The following is a 14,536-nucleotide window of genomic DNA, read 5'->3' as shown; positions in this document are numbered from 1 at the left end:
GTATCCTAATAATTGAGCTGTTGGCCATTAAGGGCACCATGTCTCTATAAATGGTGGAATGCATTGATGTATGCACTATGACAACCTGAACTCCCACTGCTTAGCTGTTCTAGTGCTCCTGGTTTCTTGAGCTGTGAAAGCCTCTCTTTATCCCAATATTGTATCTGTATGGGTGACATGTGTCATAGGACCTAGGGTTAACCACTCAGCCTCACAAAGACATTATTAAAACAGTTGTTTGCACATCAGGCATCAATACTGTCAAAGAGCAAGCAAACCAGTGTTACAGGTTCAGAGTGACTTTTAGTGCCAACAGGGTATCAAGTCAAGCATATGGTGCAGAAGTACACAAATGCCACTGTTCAACATTCCAAAGGAAGGTAGTAGACTTTTTATGCTTCCTCTTAGAGTTCCAGCATATTGGTGAAACCACAGCCTTCTTCATTTAAATTCATGTTAACTGTTCGCTACTACTCCTAAAACTGATAGGCTGTGCTCATCATCAGAATAGAGAATGGTTAGTAACAGTTTATAAATAATTGCGTTATTTGTGTACCAATGACCAACGAGCAGAGATGCAGTATGCACAGCTAATCAGCGGCTCTAGTCATGGTAGCTAGACTAAACTAGTGAGTCTTCATCCTGGATTTAAAAGTTGAGATTGAAGGGACATCTCTTATATTAGTGGGCAGATCATTCCACAGCTTCAGGGCCCTGAAACTGAAAGCTCAACCTCCCACTGTTATTATATTAAATCTTTTGATCTTAAGTAGGCAGACATCATGAGTTCTCAATGTGCACTCTGGTTTGTAAGTAATGATAAGCTTGAAGAAGTAAGAAGGGCCTTGGCCATTTAAGGATTTATGAGTTAAAAGGAAGCTTTTGACATCAGACCTAAGCTTAACTGGTAGCCTGTGTAAGGACTTGAGAACTGGAGTTATTCGTTCAAATTTTTTGTTCTTGTACTAATTCTTGCAGCAGCATTTTAAATTAACTGAAAGCTACATAAAGAACCATTTGAACAGCCAGTGAATAACGTATTGCAGTAGTCAGTCTTACTAGAAGTAAATGGATGAATTAGTTTCTAAGTATCTTGCATATGTAAAAAATGTCTTAAGTTTCCAACATTTTTAAGATGGAAAAACATGTTTTTGAAAATTTTATAATGTGTGTTTTAAACGACATGCTAATGTCAAAAATAACCCTTAAATTGCATGCTGATACAATAAAACTTTCAAGTCAATGAATAATTCTTGCGGAATTAGTCTAGAGCCTTCATGCTGTTAAGAGCAAATCAAAAGTAAAGGCTGTTCCTGTTATGACTAGAACATTGTGGTTCTAAGAAGGCCAACCGTGACCTTCTGCATGTATTCAAGTGATTTGCTGCCACATTTCAAGTAGCTGGGATGAGGATCAGCACCTTCAAGTCTGAGCTCATGGTTATCTCTAAAGAAAAGAGTGGATTGCTCTTTCCAGGTGAAAGGGAAACAACTGCCCTTAATGGAGGAGTTCAAGTATCTCCAGATGTTATTCACAAATGATGGAAATAGGGAATATGACAGGGGAGGATTGAAGTGGCAGCAGATGATCTGCAGGTAATGTACAGGGCCAAGATGGTAATGCAGGAGTTGAGGCTAAATACAAAACTCTCAATATTCAGCCCTGTTCTTACCTATGTATGGTCATGAGTTGTGGTTAATGGCCGAAAGAATGAGATCAGGAGTACAGGCAACAGAAATTAGGTTTCTTCTCAGGATGGCTGACCCGTGTTAGCGATTTGAGAGATCCTAAGAGTAGAGTTGGTGCTCCTCTGGACCGAGAGGAGCCAGTTAAAGTAGTTAAGACATGTCATAATGATGCCTCCTGGGTGGCTTTCTCAGAGCTACTTCAAGCATGTTCTACCGGGTGGAGAATCTGCAACAGACCCACAAAACACTGGAGGGATTATATCTCTTGGATGGCTTTGGAACGCCTGAGAATACCCCAGGAAAAGCTGGACTTTGAGGCTATACACAGGGAAGTCTGCGCTGACCGGCCTTGGCTTGCTGCCACTATGATCCTCTCCAGGAAAGGTGGTTTCAGAAAATGAGATGAGAAGGATTCTAATGTTGGATGACTATTGGGGGTGCCAAGATTCAACAATAAGTCCACACATGAGATGCTAGATAACAAGGAGCTGTGAATGTAAGTTGGGAAGTATTATAATGGAGGGTAGATCTCAGGAAGGTGAGAAGAAGCAAAGAGGTTATAGTGCTCTTGCGAGTTGGATTAAAGAGAGGAGAATTGTATGTATAAGGTAAGCCCACCTTTGTTTCTCACTTTATCTGCATCCCTCCATTCTGTATGTGCATAAATGACACACTTTTTGAAATGTCATGCTTATACTTACTGGTTTGGCCCTCCTTTGTAAACTGATCAAGGGGCCTGTGTGCCACTGGCTAGAAGGCAAGCTTCTGATGATCCCAGCTGTCAGCAGAGAGCAGGCGGGCATGCCAACAGCTCTGTGATCCTATCTCTGACACTTGATGTTACACTGGAAGGGCAAGATGTGTCATCTCCAAGCTGACTGAATGTAGCCCTCAACCACAGGATTACTCATAGGACACAGAGTGGTTATACTGAGATCAAAAGATGCCATTCTGGTGCTTTGTGCTGTTAATGCTGCAAGGTGCATCGACTTGTCTTAGAAGCCAATGCTCATCTGCTCTTCTAACAAGAGCTTGTTGATCTTAATAAAAGCCTACGTTAATGACAGCTTGTTATGTCAAAGTGATACATAAGACAGGTTAAAGCTTAGTTTGTTTGACTATTTGATATACTGTATCATACAGATGTATGATTGTGTCTTATATCTTATACCCACTCTGACTAAAAATCTTGGCAAGGGCTTTAAACACATCCATCATATCGCTGCCCATAATGCCCCAGCCATGTTGAATTTTCATTTCCTTTTCAGCACTTTACTAATAGCACCTCCCCATTAGTTGGGATTACAGCTGTCTTATTCAGGTGTGTGAGGACTGAAGCATTTCATCACATTGTTTGAAACTGCCAGCAAAACAAACAACCAACATATGCAATCTGTGAGAATTAGCCTTAGTTATTGTGAGAAGTAACAAGGGCTAGGAAATAAACAGTAAACCCCACCACTAAGTCAAATGGGGGAAGAGTCAAAACTGAGAAGTCAAAATTAAACCGAGCCAAAGGTTAAAAAGGAGAGGCAAAAGAATAGTCAGGAATACAAAGTCAACATCGAAACACCAAAATTAGCTTTGCTAACTTGAACTACCATGAGCCACAAGAAAGTCTTCTGTTTATCCACTGAGGGATAATTCTGAGATGCAAGAACACCTTATTTATACATAACGGCTGCAGCATTATTGATGTGACATCTAGATGGCATTGCATAAACACAAAATATAATGCTAAAAATATGCAAATGCCATTAAGTTATACAAAACGCTAAGTAAACCACACATCTAGTGAACAAATACCAAGAAAGTGAAGCAAAATACATAACTATAGTGGCCCAAAGTAAAATAAATAAATAGTACGTCTGATAATGTTGGAAGAAAGGTTCTAGGGTGTCCAGGGAAGTTAACAGAGTCGTTGGTTAAATTATAAGATAACTACTAATGCATTCTTGTTCTAGCAAATTTTAGTCATTTTTTTGTTTCAGTTTATCGGACACAGATTCCCAAGCTACAAACGTTAAAAAATCATCCAGTTGTTTAAAAGACATCCAATTACATGACGGGAACTGTAAACGTTTATTATATAAATGATTGTGGGAGTGTGTGTCCTTTGAAAGAAAGACAGCTCAACCAGGGTTTGTCACATCTATCTATCTATCTATCTATCTATCTATCTATCTATCTATCTATCTATCTATCTATCTATCTATCTATCTATCTATCTATCTATCTCATGGAATACCAAACATATAAAGTAAAATTTGAATCTAGAAAGTGATATTAGGAATATATATACATAAATATATGCATTAATGGGGACAAATAAAGATCTATCTATCTATCTATCTATCTATCTATCTATCTATCTATCTATCTATCTATCTATCTATCTATCTATCTATCTATCTATCTATCTATCTATCTACTGTATCTACGTCAATATATCCAGAGAATGCAAAATGACCATCCACACAATGCCTGAAGTTGGAGAGTTTTTCAACAAGAAGTCAAATGTAGAGAACTTTTTAGTGTCATCATTCAATACGCAAGTCTTAATGTAAGCCTATTTATATTTTAACATGTTGATGTTACAGTTTTTATTCTAACAGGATGCATTGTGTTGAATTGTATTGAAATTGTCTTGCAATATTTAGAACATTTCTTCAGCACTGCAGCTTTAAATCGTTCCTCTAAACTTATCAATGCTCCCCACACAAGATAGAGCAATCAGTGCAGCAGGCTCTTCAAACCTACAGTCCTTCCTTTTTTTTTCCCCTCAGCACTCACTCTGCCCAAACAAGCCCCAGACTCGCCTTTGCTTTCAGAAGGATGTTAGAGTTTGAGCAGAAGAGATTCTGTCCTGTGCGGGCTAGAAAACACATGGGATGATGTAGCAATGGAGATGGATCAATCCCTTTTGTGACCCTTTATGTTTAGAGACCAAATCATTTTAGGCTCCAAAATCACATTGTCTCCAATACGGCGCTCAGAGACTCTTTATATTCTGCAGAGCCAGGCTAACCTCACTGGACCCCCAGCTCGAGTCTGTTTTGCATTGCACCAGCATGCAGCGATTATCTGATTTGCCCTGACTTGTAGCCGCCTGCATTCTGCTAATTTCTCCTGTGGCTGTCCATCTATAACCCGACAGAGGATTTCACCAAACAAAAAGTACCTCCTCATTAAAGAAGCACTGCTTGATTTGCAGAGTGGCAGAGTTTTAGTAAATACTGTAAGTGTATTGATTTAGAATCAGTGCCTGTGCAATCCAAGGGGCTAAGTTATTGACAGGAGCTGGCAGTGAATGAGACGATCTCTCAGAATAATAAACAATTCCCATGGTGTGCTTTTATTCACCAGCTATTAATTAAAATGTAAAGAAATCTGTTAACTTGTCAATTGCAAGAAACAATCCCTGTATTAGCCTTAATTATTATTGCACAATAAAAGATTTAGTCAAAGAGAACAATAATAGACCAGCAAATAACAACTAGTTTAATTACCCTGCATTAATAATGGCAAATAATTTGTAACTTGCAGCTGCCTGTTTGTCTTTTTATTTATGTATCAATTTATTCACTTGTTAGCTTTGAGAAGGAGTTTTTGAGTTCAAATATTTATGCTGTTTAGGTAGCTCAGCATTGAAGAAAAAGTTAAATGAATGAATTCTTACTACTTTTAAATTTCAGGAGGAACTTGTCCTGCATTTTACATAAGCCTATTCTGCTGCTCCTCAACTGATTCTACACTTTAAAGCTTACCCCAGTCCATTACCACATTTGTCCTAAAACTTAACAGCTTTAGTTTTTGCAGATGTGTTTTGCTAAAACACTGAAATGTATTAAATTCTGGACACTTTATCCTGTTTCTATCCTGATTGTCACAAAAATACATCCTGATTTTTAAATGTGATGAAGTCATGCGTGCTCAAAAAGCATCTGCTGTTTGCTTCCAAATAAATTAAAGTCTGTAGTGTAAGAAAGTTAGTTTCCTAAGCATTTTTGCAATATTTTTTAACTTTTTTGTCCTGGCATTGAGTACTGTCTAGCCCTTTTGGACTGATATCAGAAATTTTAGTGACAAGCCTAGCCTATCTGTTCTTTTCCTTGACTTTTTAATTTATTCTCAGTGTCACTCACTCTTAACTACAACCTTTTCAAATTATGCTTTGGTCAAGACTGGGCATAGTTGCAGGGGAAAGAATGTTGGAGGAATTCTGTATTTTTACTGACACAGTAGCTCCTGCCACCTCCCTTTGAGGAGCCCGAAACGATTGCTTTGGACAGAGCAGCCTTCTCTGTTCTACTCAAAGAAAAACCTGCCAAGGAAAACCTGATGGAATATAAATGGCTGAAGGCAATAAGTAATATGAATGAGATTATAATTCATAAATGTGAGATTGCAAGCGGTGGAAACAAGAGAATAAGTAATGGATGCTATCTTGTGCATTTAAAATGGGGAAATTTGAATTTTTACAATAGTTCTTACATAGACAGACAGACAGACAGACAGACAGACAGACAGACAGACAGACAGACAGACAGACAGACAGACAGACAGATAGATAGATAGATAGATAGATAGATAGATAGATAGATAGATAGATAGATAGATAGATAGATAGATAGATAGATAGATAGATAGAAAACCTCTGTCTTGGCACTCACTTTCACAGTGAGGCACTATGCAATCGTATTGCTATTGGTTATAAAAGCCCCCAAGTAGCGTTTCCTGGCACACTTCGGCTGTATAAATTGTGGGCTGAAAGACCTCAGTGTTATTGTGTCACATAGAGGATGTGCAGCTTTGTTCATGATAGCACATAGTTTTGTTTTAATTTTTTCCCTTGCTACTATCTTCAGGGGGTCCAGAGTGTATCACATAACTAAGTCTGCCTTTTTAATTAGCATGTTGATTTGGTGGGCCTCTCTTAAAGTGATGTTACCAGCTCAGCACACCACAGCACAGAAGATAGCACTGGCCATCATAGAGTTGTCACTACCCATATTAAAGAAACACAGTCTCCTACAGAAAAGAGCATGCACTGCCCTTTCTTATATAGTTCCTCTGTGTTCTGAGATCAGCCTGTCATTGATGTGGACCTACATTTTCCCCCTGAATAATGACCAGGCATAGAGGCTGTTTGGTGCAGTGAAAGTCAGTAACCAGTTTTTTGTTTTTGCTGATGTTGAGTTGTAGCCAGTTCTCAAAAGTCTCCACCTGACTCCTATTCTCTGTCTCATCCTCCTTATCAATAAACCACAATAAGTGCAGCATCATCTGAGAATTTCTGTAAATGACATGGTCTGGTGTTATATTTATAGTCTGAGGTGTACAGAGTAAAGAACTGTTCATTGTGGTGCTCCAGTGTTGCTCACAACAACAACAACAACAACAACATTTATTTATATAGCACATTTTCATACAAAAAGTAGCTCAAAGTGCTTTACATAATGAAGAAAAGAAGAATAAAAGACAAATAAGAAATTAAAATAAGACAACCTTAGTTAACATAAAAAGGAGTAAGGTCCGATGGCCAGGGTGGACAGAAAAAACAAAAAAAAACTCCAGAAGGCTGGAGAAAAAAATAAAATCTGTAGGGGTTCCAGGCCACGAGACCGCCCAGTCCCCTTTGGGCATTCTACCTAACATAAATGAAATAGTCCTCTTTGTAGTTAGGGTTCTCACGGAGTCACTTGATGCTGATGGTTATACAGACTTCTGGCTTTTAATCCATCCATCATTGTTGGAACATCATGGTGCTTTGGGTAGATGGTGGTGGCACCGGAAAAGAAAACAGAAGAGAGAGTAGGGGTTAGTACAAATTTTGAATGAATAGTTATTATAATGAATTGGATATACAGAGTGTCAGGATTAAATTACAGTGAAGTTATGAGAAGGCCATGTTAAAGTAATGTGTTTTCAGTAGTTTTTTAAAGTGCTCCACTGTATTAGCCTGGCGAATTCCTACTGGCAGGCTATTCCAGATTTTAGGTGCATAACAGCAGAAGGCCGCCTCACCACTTCTTTTAAGTTTTGCTCTTGGAATTCTAAGGAGACACTCAGTTGAGGATCTGAGGTTGCGATTTGGAATATAAGGTGTCAGACATTCCGATATATAAGACGGGGCGAGATTATTTAAAGCTTTATAAACCATAAGCAGAATTTTAAAGTCAATTCTGAATGACACAGGTAACCAGTGTAGTGACATCAAAACTGGAGAAATGTGTTCGGATTTTCTTTTCCTGGTAAGGATTCTAGCAGCTGCATTCTGCACTAACTGCAAACGATTGATGTCTTTTTTGGGTAGTCCTGAGAGGAGTGCATTACAGTAATCTAGCCGACTAAAGACAAACGCATGAACTAATTTCTCTGCATCTTTCGATGATATAAGAGGTCTAACTTTTGCTATGTTCCTTAGGTGAAAAAATGCTGTCCTAGTGATTTTATTAATATGCGATTTAAAATTCAGATTACAATCAACGGTTACCCCTAAGCTTTTTACCTCCGATTTGACTTTTAATCCTAATGCATCCAGTTTATTTCTAATAGCCTCATTGTATCCATTATTGCCAATCACTAAGATTTCGGTTTTTTCTTTATTTAATTTGAGAAAGTTACTATTCATCCATTCTGAGATACAGGTTAGACATTGTGTTAGCGAATCAAGAGATTTGGGGTCATCAGGTGCTATTGATAAATACAGCTGTGTGTCATCAGCATAGCTGTGGTAGCTCACGTTATGTCCCGAGATAATCTGACCTAATGGAAGCATGTAGATTGAGAAGAGCAGCGGACCCAGGATAGAGCCTTGTGGAACACCATATAGAATATCATGTGTCTTTGAGTTATAATTACCACAACTAACAAAGAATTTTCTCCCTGCCAGGTAGGATTCAAACCAGTTTAAGACACTGCCAGAGAGGCCCACCCATTGACTAAGGCGATTCTTAAGAATATTATGATCACAGTCCTTGAACCTCACAAACTGTAGTCTGCCTGACAGATTGTCCATTATCCAGGGCACCATCAGCTCATCCACCTGCGTATCTCTTGAGCTTACACATTAACAGAGATGACTGGATGTTACTGAAGGCAGTTGACAAATCAAAAAACGTAATCATAATGGTTTATAAAAATATTTTTAAACTGCAGTACATGTGAGCTAACTAAGCACTTATGTGTAACTTCCCCAGTGCAGTTTGCACAATATCAAGGACAGATTATGACTGTTCAATAAATATGTATTGAAGTTGCACACACGCGAAGGCATGTTTTATGCCGACTCGTTATAAAGTAGCTTTATTCTCAGATGATTCATTAACAGAGGTATTACTTTGTATTAATGTTTATACCATATGAACTTTTGGCTTTTTTGAAATATATTCCTCTCACATGGTGCAACTGTCTGACTTTGTGTTTTGCATATATCATTTTTTTACCATTTAAGTGCTTTGATTTTAACTTGATACAAGATTCTAACCATCTATGTTTTCTTTCATTTTTTCCTAGGTGTGTTCATGAGCTGAGTGATGTGAAAGCCTGCATAAAGCCACGAGGCTAAAAACAGCATAAAGAGCCTGAGGGGGTCAACCAAGACAGGGTGATGATAGAGCTTCCCAAGTTGGACACAATGTACTCGTGCAAATGTCTGCTTTCACCTGAGCTCCACATAAGACCGCTGAAATAATTGGAGCATATGATTGGATGTTGCCATTGGAATATTTTACACGTTTTTTTTCTTCAGTATTATTCCGTGTGCTTTAGTAAACACAGATTTGTCTGACAACCTCACCAACAGTTTACACTTTACAAGACTCCAGAAATAACCTTGAATCAATGAGATCAAAGTGCATCTGACAGTTCTGCGTTTGACAGTGCAGAGAAAAGTCACTTCAGTGAATTGAAAAGGAACTCCAAAAGAGCAGCCGGATGTCAGCGTGTGCCTAGGACGCTGTGGTTTTAGCATAACAACCAGACTCTAGAGCGGTCAGCTGAATATTTGAACAAAATATTTTAAACAATGCTGTATGGACAATTCTATTGAAAAAGTAGACCTATAGACAAATTAATTCCAATATATGCAGGTCTTTTCATTTATATTGAAATAAAAAATAAAACAAACAAAAAAAATGAAAGAAGCAAAAAGAGTGCTGCAAGCCTATCTGGTCCTGAGTTTTGCCAGAGCATTGGTCATCCAATCTGTGCCCTGGAAAGTCCCTTGTCCATACCAGTGTGTGTGTCAGATTAAACCCTGGTATTCCCCTCGGTCGGTCTACCGGGAAGCACCCACTGTGGACTGCAATGACCTTCTTCTGTCACATCTCCCTGCTGCCCTTCCTGCTGAGACCCAGACTCTTCGTCTGCAAAGCAATCGGATAAGCTCGCTGGATGAAGCAGAGCTCCAGGGCCTCACCAACTTGACTGAACTGGATCTCTCTCAAAACAGCTTTCTCAGTGCTCGTCACCTGAGAATAAGTAACATGCCTAGGTTGTTGAGTCTGCATCTAGAAGAGAACCAACTGAAGCACCTGCCAGATTCAGCTTTCGTGGGTCTGCCGGGTTTGCAGGAGTTGTACCTCAACCACAATCAGCTGAGGAACATTTCACCGGGAGCCTTTTCAGGCTTGGACAACCTTTTAAGACTTCACCTCAACTCCAATCGACTTCGCTCCATTGACCGCCGCTGGTTTCATGCTCTACCGCAACTGGAGGTTCTGATGATAGGAGGCAATCCAGTAGAAGTTATTCAAGACCTGAACTTCAAACCCCTGTTTTCCTTGCGCAGCCTTGTACTTGCTGGGATGGGCCTGAAGGAACTTTCTGAATGGGCATTGGAAGGGCTGGCAAATTTAGAGAGCATTTCATTTTATGACAACCGTCTTACAAAAGTACCCAAAAAAGCCTTAGAGAAAGTGCCAGGGTTAAAGTTTCTAGACCTAAACAAAAACCCAATCCAGTTGATCTTACCTGGAGATTTCAAGAATATGCTTCACCTTAAAGAACTTGGACTGAACAATATGGATGAGCTAGTGTCTATAGAGTACTTTGCCTTGGAGAACTTGCCAGAGCTAACAAAGCTGGAGATAACCAATAATCCACGGCTGTCGTATGTCCACCCAAGGGCCTTCCAGCATCTGTCTAGCATGGAGAGCCTAATGCTGAACAGCAATGCTTTGAGCGCCTTACACCGACAGACTATACACTCCTTACCAAGCCTTCAGGAAATTAGTTTGCACACCAACCCAATACGCTGTGACTGCCTGATTCGCTGGGTTGGAGCAGAAGACGACAGACCTGTTCGTTTCATCGAACCCCAGTCTACATTTTGCTCTGAGCCACCTGAGCTGAAGTCTCGGAAATTGAAGGAAGTCTCTTTTCGAGAAATGGCCGACAGCTGCTTACCTCTGATTGCTCCAGGAACCTTCCCTTCTCACATACGGGTGAGGCCAGGGGGTAGCCTGACCCTTCACTGCCGAGCATTAGCAGAACCAGAACCTAGCATCTACTGGGTCACTCCGACAGGTCTCAAACTTGCATCCTCTACCAGTGTTGGACGATTTCAGGTCCATTCTGAAGGGACTCTGGAAATCTATGGAGTTGTACCAGATGATGCTGGCCTGTACACTTGTGTGGCCCATAATCTTGTTGGGGCAGATACCCGCAGCGTGAATGTGAAAGTGGATGGCTATAGAAAGACCCTGTCAGTAAGTAACAAGAGAATGAGCAGCAGCATAAAGATGGAAGTACAAGAGGTCTCCTCTCGTTATGCCCTAGTATCATGGTTCATCGATCGCAACGTGCCATCGGCAAAGCTCTCTTGGCTCGCAAACGGAAGTCTAGAGGACAACCATCTACATAGCACTCGGCTCCTTGCAGGAACCCAAGGATTCAACCTCACGCACTTGCAGCCTGATACTTTGTATAATTTGTGCCTCCACCTTGGTCCAAACGACACCTCTTGCCTATACCTCAGGACTAAAGAGGCCCCAGCCCCAACCGTTTCACCTGATCTAACTCCAGCCATTCTTCTGACAGCTTTTGCTCTGCTCTTGCTGCTAGCTGTCAAGGCCTGTCAAGGGGAAATGCCGGCCGCATTTAAGGAGCCAGATCCAAACATAGAACGACCAAAGAAGCCCCTCATTGGCCCGCTATACTCCACCAGCACAGATTGTCACATGGTCATACCACCACCACCAACAGAGCAGCAGAATGCAGCACAAGACACCAAAATGAGTGACACTTGTGACAGGATCCAACAGGACATCTCTATTGACCAGAACAACAAGTCGGAAGCTTCATGAGTTGGGCAAAGCTGATATGATGATGTTAAAAAAAACTAAAAAACAAAAAAATAAATAAACATGTCTGTGAGTGAGTGACAAAGAACTAAAGTCTTCACTTTAGAAGGAGTCCATCTGAACAAACATTATTCTGAAGAAAGGCGGCATTATATTTTGCTTTTTTATTGATAGAACATATGAAGAAATTGGCCATAAAAAACTTTATATATATATTTATACATATATATATAAAAATATATAGCTCTTGTGCATAGGGTATAATGAGATGGACTGTGAGACGTGAGGTTTGTTATTATAATTAAAAGGAACAAAGAGGGGAAAAAAACAGTGCAGTGAGAGATTCATCCAAACGATTACCTGGCTGGATTTTGGTGAGCGGATGAAGATGGTTGCTGAGTTCCTTTCTGAAATTTCTAGCGTGTAGATGTCCTTTGATTTGCTAGTGACACATCCATCTTCCATTACTCCAACATCAGGGATTAGAGCCTGTTGGAAAGATGGCTAACAGGTCAGTCAGGACGTTTCCCAGGCGCCACCAAGGACCGGCATGTTGTGACACTCGTTAAAGGCCACGCAACTTGGCACAATTTTGCTGTGCTTCATCATATTTCTATATGGGCAGGGAAGGGGAGGGCATTTAAAATCTGAGTAGTATGGCTTTTCTGTCTCATGGTCCTTGAGAACTGGAAGAAGAGCAAGAAAGGCTCTGGTGTTTACACCCTGAATTTAGCTGGACCACCCTGGTGTGTCTGCTCATGAGGGTTTAAAAGGTGTGCTTTTGAATCTCCCTGAGCTTCATTTATGGAGGATAGTGGAAGTCTTGACTCAAGGTAAGTTGTGGCACTGTAGGGAGAAGTGCACCTACTGTTAGCATCTGGCAGCCAAAACATGTTTGAATTGTAAGTGTGAACAAAAGAATTTAGATGGCTGCCGGTATGACATGAACTGTATGGACAATCAAGATGTGCTCCTTGCCCTCTACACTCCACCATAGTCTCATTTGATCATACCTTGTCCACTCTGACTGCAGAAAACTACTGAATATGGAGGGTGACCATCCTGTTCATCATCCACTGCCTTTACTTTTTTCCATCTTGTCCTCATCTGAATGTCAACTCCGAGCAGCCCTTCAGATCGGAAGGCCATTTGATAAATTGACTGTTTTTCTGGCTTAATTTAAAATGTTTTTCCAAAGTGGAAGGATGGACACACCAGTGTTTATATGAAGATGTGCCAGGCCAGGCCTTTCCTGTTTCTTACTGCAGGTTAGGTTAATTGGTGACACTAAATTGGCCCATCTAGGGCGAGTGTACCCATCTAGGGTTGTTTCCTGCCTGCAACCCTTTATTAGATTACGCCAGCTTGATAAAGGATGGGTGGCGTCTGTATGATTTCAGGACTGGCTAGACGATGGGGAAGACAACTAAGAGGAAAACACAAAAGGAATGACACTGCAAATGGGCTGACAGCCTCATGCTTTTTCTGATCCATTAGGTGAAAGTCCAATATTAATTGATGATTTTCAAAGTGATAAGAGAAAGGAGAAATTTATATAGTGTCCTTTTCCGGACATATGGCCAATATTGAATTATGGGATTGACTGTCAGGTGTTGTTGTCTTTATTTTGTTTTTTTTCTTGATCCCAGCACTTATTCCTATAGGCTTTAGGCTTCTGTTCTTTGTGTTTCTATTTTCTAGGCTCCATCTTTACACACTTTGAGCAAAGTCTCTTGGGGCGTTGTGTGTTTTTTTTTTGTCTCTGTCTTACATCTCTCAAAAGAACCCATAACATTAACACAAACGGATTTTTAAAATGAAGGGAATTCAGTAGCTGGCATAAAAAAGGTTATTAAGGCAGCCACTGTATAAGCTTAACCAGAGAAGAAGCTAAAGCAGACGGCATGATGGAAGGCAGATTGGACGCCACTGGCCGGCAAGCAGACTCGTCCCCACGCCGGCTCCTTCTTTATACCAATGTTTCTGGTGCCGACATGTCCCAGCGTGACGTCCCTGGTGCCAACATGTCCCTGCATTGTTTTATTTTGTAAATGATGTGGTCAGTGTGTCTCTGTCTCTTAGTTCCAGCCTCCAGCTCTGCTCCACATTTTCTATCTAATGGCTGTAAATAAAAGATTCTGGATTTCCTAACTCAATGTCCTGCTCTCTTTCAAGGAAAATTTAGATGATGATTGTGTGTTAAATTCTATTTTGAGCAATTATTAAAAAAGGTTTTTGGAATGAATGACTAGGCTTGGTTGTTATTTATCTTTTTAATGAAATGGGAGTTATTACATTATGACTAGCAAATCTCATGTACACTTTGCAGTTTGTGGGCCATTGTCCAAGTTTTCATGGGATTTGGTCAAACAGATCCAAAGGGGTCTCTGTGTGGAGGATCATAAGAAGTGAAATAGGCAGAGAGAGAGGGTGAGGGTCATAAAAGATGTCCACGTAACCATTGTGTACCTCAAGAGCAGCACAGGGCCCAGGACATAATGGGAGATCTCTCTTACTTGTGGCCGTAAGTTGACACAGAAT

General features: G+C 40.3%; 1 protein-coding gene across 2 annotated transcripts in view; it reads left to right on the top strand.

Moving 5' to 3' along the window:
- Positions 1 to 14,240, top strand: part of lrrn2 (leucine rich repeat neuronal 2) — a 185,941-nt gene extending 171,701 nt beyond the window's left edge. For both annotated transcript variants that reach the window (XM_051924560.1, XM_028796718.2), the window contains exon 2: positions 9,207 to 14,240. In XM_051924560.1, coding sequence (XP_051780520.1) covers positions 9,827 to 11,998 — 2,172 coding nt within the window. In that variant the 5' untranslated portion in view covers positions 9,207 to 9,826 and the 3' untranslated portion in view covers positions 11,999 to 14,240. The remainder of the gene's footprint in view (positions 1 to 9,206) is intronic.
- The last annotated feature ends 296 nt before the right edge of the window (positions 14,241 to 14,536 follow it).

Source organism: Erpetoichthys calabaricus, chromosome 3 (genome assembly GCF_900747795.2).
Source record: "Erpetoichthys calabaricus chromosome 3, fErpCal1.3, whole genome shotgun sequence".
Lineage (NCBI taxonomy): Eukaryota > Metazoa > Chordata > Cladistia > Polypteriformes > Polypteridae > Erpetoichthys > Erpetoichthys calabaricus.
This window is presented reverse-complemented; position numbering and strand designations above follow the sequence as displayed.